Source organism: Phyllostomus hastatus, unplaced genomic scaffold (genome assembly GCF_019186645.2).
Source record: "Phyllostomus hastatus isolate PE091 unplaced genomic scaffold, TTU_PhHast_1.1 phas_contig_17, whole genome shotgun sequence".
Taxonomy (NCBI): domain Eukaryota; kingdom Metazoa; phylum Chordata; class Mammalia; order Chiroptera; family Phyllostomidae; genus Phyllostomus; species Phyllostomus hastatus.
The window spans coordinates 20,933,639-20,939,638 of record NW_025333664.1 but is presented as its reverse complement, the minus strand read 5'-3'; the positions used below and the strand labels follow the sequence as shown (position 1 = coordinate 20,939,638).

The 6,000-nt window shown below is 46.5% G+C and overlaps 1 protein-coding gene across 1 annotated transcript in view; it reads left to right on the top strand.

Annotated features, from left to right (window-relative positions):
• TM9SF4 (transmembrane 9 superfamily member 4) overlaps positions 1–6,000 on the top strand; it is a 47,206-nt gene continuing 41,206 nt past the window's right edge. Inside the window, exon 1 of the mRNA XM_045833284.1 lies at positions 1–177. Coding sequence (XP_045689240.1) covers positions 163–177 — 15 coding nt within the window. The 5' untranslated portion in view covers positions 1–162. The remainder of the gene's footprint in view (positions 178–6,000) is intronic.

The following is a 6,000-nucleotide window of genomic DNA, read 5'->3' as shown; positions in this document are numbered from 1 at the left end:
ACTGCCTAGACCAGGATACGGATGAGGAGCTAGGTGTACTTTGCCCCTCCTGACCCCAAGTACAGGAGCTGCTGAAGCCCGGCGGCACCTTGCGGTGTTTAAGTCGGTAACTAGGGAAACACCACTTCCGTCGACGTCATCACGGCAACACGTGGATCCAAGATGGCGGCTGCGATGGTGAGTGAAGGAGACTCCGGGAACCGTAGCTAGAGCGGAGTTCTCCCGGGGATCTCAGGACCTTCCCGCACCGCATGCCTGCCCCGGGCCACCGCCGGAGTCCCTAGATGAGGCCTGAGGGACGTCCCTGACTGAGCTTGTCTCAAAATTCCCCTCTCCGGCGTTGGCCCCCACTCAGGCTTGTCAAGGCCTGGAGTTTTAGGGGAGGCACTGGGTGTGAGAAAAGGTCTCGGCTACTGCCTCCGCCGGTTCCCATTCCGGCTTTGGTCTCAGCCTTCTGTGACCTCTATTTAACAATTTTCACTTCCTAACCCTACTCCTACGAGGAGGCCCCTGTTATTACCGCCCTCGCTCCTCCCTCTCACGTCCAGATCCTGCTCTCTCCGCCTCCCCGCTGTCCTGACCAGTCCATGGATGCGACCTCACCCCTGACCAGCCTCGCAGCCCCAAGCCGTGTTTCAGATCCTTTCCCGAGCCCAGTCCTCACCTCCATCCTCACCTGTTCCCACCGCGCACCGGTCTCGACTGCCGTTATCCCGTAGCCTTATCCATCCCTACCCTACAGTCTATCCCCAGACCTTTCCCTATTTTTCCTGTCTCCTCTCTGTCAACTTCCTACCTCTCCACTGGTTCTCAAACTTCATAAGGCTAGGGAGGAAGATAGGCCTGTTGAAAATGCAGTTTCCTGAGCCCACTCGTAAAGATTCTCATTTTTTAGGGCTAGGTGATGCCCAGGAATCCGCAGTTTTATAAGCACTCCAGTAATTATGATGGAGGTGGTCTGCACTACGTTTTAAAAAACACTCTACTACCCTTCCTGGCTGTCTCCCCTTTTCATGCCCCTGCCAGGGCCACATAGACTGTTAGGGATGAAGGTTTATTAGCATGCAGCTCTTTAGTATGAAGCCCGTGTGTGGGCAAGGGTGCTGTGTGCCTGGAAAATGGGTCAGAACTTGTTGGCTCCTTGTACAAAACCCTGGAAGTAGATTTCTGAAGGAATGGCCTTTCATCCAGAACCTCAGCTCACATTCTGCTTGTAAAAATTGAAGTCATTTTTTTCAAAAGACTTTATTTATTTATTTACTTTTAAAGAGGGGAAGGGAAGGAGAGAGGGAAGGAAACATCAATGTGTGGTTGCCCCTCACGCGCCCCCTACTGGGGACCTGGCCCCACAACCCAGGCATGTGCCCTGACTGGGAATCAAACTGCCCAGTCTTAGGTTTGCAGGCTGGCACTCAGTCCACTGAGCCACACCAGCCACGGCAAATTGAAATCTTTTAATCCAGAGTGGGTTTTTTAGGTCTTCCTGTATGTTGCTTCCTTAGCTGATAATTTTATCCTGGGAGTGAATGCAAAGGAAGACACAGAGAAAAAGAAGTGACGTTTGACTGTAACAAAGGAAAATTCTTGTTTAAATTCTTTGGTGTTGGTTTTCTCCAAACAAGGGTAGGTTATTGGCTGATAATGAGTTTCCCTCCTTCTGCTAACCACCTGATAACTTACCCTTTTTGTTTAATGAGGGCTTCCTTATTTAGAACAGGGTTAGGTAAAAGAGATTTCACAGCCTTGCCTGATTTCTATGCTGTCAGACCAGTCTGAACCATGAATGGAGAAAAATCCCACAAGTGGTATGTTGAAACCACATTCAGAACAAGGATGGTGTAAGAACCTAGGGAAAGTCACACCCTCGCTTGCCTGCCGTAGGGAAAAAGTTCTGTCAAGTGGCATTTATACAATTGCACTGGGAAATTCCTGCCCTGTTCAGGGGTTTTAAAGAAGTAACGAGTTAGCAACACATATTTCTGGAACACATTTATATAATTAGCAACTGTTTGTGTGCTGGTCTGTGCCAAGGCCTAGGGATGTAGTTGTGAATTAGAGGGTCAAGGTCCACCCTTGTGGATCTTTTCTAGCCTGAGGAGAGAGAACAAGTAAACAAATACATGAACAAGATAATGTCAGTGGTAAGTGATGTGAATATAGTAACTGGTTTCAAGAAACTGAAGATGTAATATACACAGTGACCCACAGAGGTCAGTGTAAAGAGTGCACACAAAAAACTGCATGTTTGATGCAATAGTGAGAAGGTGGGGAAGCAAGTTTATTACAGGGGAATACGTGTAACAGGCCAAGTGGGGTCACAGATAGACTTTTATTACACGGAAGTCAGAGCAGCCCCCACACCCTCTTATATATGGGCTGTTTCACAACCATTGGGGATGTAAGCATGTGTGTGAGTCTGCTTTGGGGTGTGTGGCTTTCTGAGGCAAGTCATACAACCAAAGAGGAACTGAGCTAGTGGACTCAGTGACCGTGGGAACAGGCTTGGTTTTGGGTTTGTTCTTTTGTTTTGAAAGTAGGGGTGTGGGTACAAGTTTCAAGTTGTAGTGTGTGGGCTTTTCCCTCTCCCTTTTTTTAGTGAGTGGCTCTTCTTCCCCAAGGGTTGGGCTGCCACCTCCCAGGTCTTTGTTAGTACAGTGGGTGTTTCTTGAACCTGCAGGACTAGAGTTGGTATAACTGAAGTTCTCTCTGGTTTTCCTGCCTTCCTCCTGCGCTGGGTTTGGAGGACTCTATAAAGTTCCAGGATATAAGTGGGTCACAGGTGAAAGGCAGGCTCCTATCTCACTCTTTATGGAAATACTGAGCATATAGAATATGCTTTGGGGACTGTTATTGGGGTGGAACTTGGGAAATGTCCATTGAGTACATTTATAGACATCTCAGGCGTTTAGAAACCTCCATTTGGAGGATAAAATTCTGTGTACTTCTCTCACATGTCATTGTTCATATTGTTTTGGGTTTTGCCTTTTCTCCTTTTTTTATTGGATATCATTTGGATACCATAAAATTTGCCCTTTTCAAGTATGCCGTTTGGTGATTTTTTGTATAGTCACAGTTGTGCAACCTTCACCACTATCTTCTTGCAGAACATGTTCACCCCAAAAAGAAACCCATTAGCAGTCTCTTCCCACACTCCCCCTCTCCTGCCCCCCACAACCACTAATTTACTTTCTGTCTGTATAGATTTGCCTGTTCTGTACATTTCATGTAAATGGAATCATATACTATGTGGTGTTTAGTAAATGGCTTTCTTTTTCTTTCTTTTTTAAGATTTTATTTTATTTTTAAGGGAAGGGAAGGGAGGGAGAAAGACGGAGAGAAACATCAATGTGTGATTGCCTCTCGTGCCTCCCACAAGGGCCCTAGCCCGCAACCCAGGCATGCGCCCTGACTGAGAATAGAACCAACAACCCTTTAGTTTGCTGGCTGGCACTCAATCCAATCCAGTGAGCCACACCAGCCAGGGCTCTTTTTCTTTTCTTTTTTTAAGATTGATTTATTTTTAGAGAGAGGGGAAGGGAGGGAGAAAGAGAGGGAAAGAAACATCATTGTGTGGTTGCCTGTCGTGCACCCCCTACTGGGGACGTGGTCTGCAACCCAGGCATGTGCCCCAAATGGGAATTGAACTGGTGACCCTTTGGTTCATAGTCCAGCACTCAATCCACTGAGCCACACCAGCCAGGGCAAGATTTTATTTATTTATTTTTAGAGAGAGGGGAAAGGTGGGAGAAAGAGGGAGAGAAACATCAGTGTGTGAGAGATACATGGATCGGTTGCCTCTCGAATGCCCCTAACTGGGGGCCTTGTCCACAACCCAGGCATGTGCCCTGACTGGGAATCAAACCAGCAACCCTTTGGTTCACAGGCTGGCACTCAATCCACTGAGCCACACCAGCCAGGGCTGGCTTTCTTTTTCTTCTTTTTTTACATAGCATAATGTTTTCAAAGGTAGGTGATGTTGTAGCATTTATTAGTACTCCATTCCCTTTTATGGCCAAATAATATTTCATTATATAAATAGACCACGTTTTGTCATTGTATCAGTTGATGTGATTGTTTCCACTTTTTTGCTATTATAAATAACATGGTTATGAACGCTCATTTGCAAGTTTTTGTGTTTTCAGTTTTCTTGGGTTTATACCTAGGAGTGGAATTGCTGCATCAATTCACACTGTTTTGAGTTACTTGGGTTTGACCCAGTCCGGAGGTGGGGAAATGAACTGAATGACCTCAGGGTTCCTTTGAGCAGATGGAGGCAGTGCTAGCCCGTTCCCCCGGCTCAGTCAGAAGCACAGGAACTGATTTTAGTGGTGGAATCTGGATGGTAGAGTCCTAGAACAAGAGACAGGAGGCCTGAACTCTGCCACTAGTCCTGTGGAAAATCACTGTCTCCTCTGGACCTCACGTGTGGGGCAGGCTCCAGCCCACAGAGGAGGAGTCGGCAGCCTGTGCCTAGTCCCAGCACTGCCACTGACCCCCCTCGAGGTGTGGGGCAAACCAGTTTGGCTTTATTGGTTTGTTTCCATATAGGTCATGTGAGATTAAGGTTTGGGCTTTCTTTCAAAAACCTTTTAATTTTATTTCTTTTAATAATTTACTTCTTTATTGTATTTTTTCCCATTACCATTGTACCCTCTTCCATCTCCACCCACCCCCCATCGCTCCTACAACTACCACACAAAGTTTGGACTCGATGATTTTTTAATTCCAGGTTGAAAATTTTTGTGGTTTAGAATACTTACATTTAAGGTGACTTTTGCCAATATGCCTTTAAAATCAGATGGATTTTGTTTTTTCCCCCCAAGATGATAGTCTCTGTGGTCTTTCCAAGCTTTTGTCTGTTGTTGGTTGTGCTGTCTGTCTGATCTCTTGAGTTGCTCAACCCGCACATATTCTGCAGGAACCATTGTGTCTTTGGAGCTGGTGCAGGCCCCAGGCCTCGGGTCCAATGTGTTTCTCCGAGGAATCCCTTTAAAGGAGTGTGCCCTTAATCCCTTCAGGAAGTACAGAGGAGGCAGAGATCACATTAAGTTGTCTCTTGGTTTCTTTTACAGCTTGACACAAGTTCCCCTTTGATCTCATCATTAAAGATGCGGGTCACAGAATGCTTGAGAAGGTTGAGTTTTGATCTCTGACACTGACAGGAAGGTGGGAAGGACCCAGGATGAGCAGGGCCATCTGGCCACAGTCCACGACAGGAGCCACCTACCACCCCCAAACCTGCTTTGATCACTGAACCATTCATTTGCTGACACTGGTGTTTCCCAAATGGGGCACAGTTAGGACCACCCAGGACTTCTCAGTTCTGTCTCATTCCTCATCATTGCCTCCTTCTCTGCCTTCCTACCATGATGTCTCACCTGTGCCTGATTAAGCTGACAGACCTCCGAGGGCCTGAAATCCTGAGGTGTTGTACGCAGAAGGTACATTAAGTGCCACTAGCAGGGACTAGAATTAGTGGACTGATCAGAGTGTAAGGCGCAAAAACGTCGAGTCACTATATTGTTCACCTGAAACTAATATAATCAATATAAGATTATATACCAACTACATATAAAAAACATAAGTTTATTTTACAAATCAAATCACAAGTTGGAACTGAATTCTTCAGGCTGTTCAGAAGGGAGTCTGGGTCCCCGTGACATCTCTGGGCCCGGTTTCTTCCTGAAGTAGATCAGACACTGTGAATTGGCGATCCGTGCGCCACACCTTCACGTGGACTTAGTCGAGGAGGGGGGCAGGCTGGCACAGCACTTCAAATTTTTCAGGTTAGTTGTCAATGTTTAATGATTGGGAGATTTCACAGTTCTAAATTTTCCTTTCTCGAAAATTTGGGTCAAAATTCCCCATCAGCAGCATTCCGCGTGCAGGACCCAGTTTGTCATTTTCTCAATTCCCTCTTGTCTTACTCCTGAGCGGCTTCACCATTTAGTCACTTGCATGACCCCTCTAGGTGATTGAACTAGCAACCCCAAAATGAGA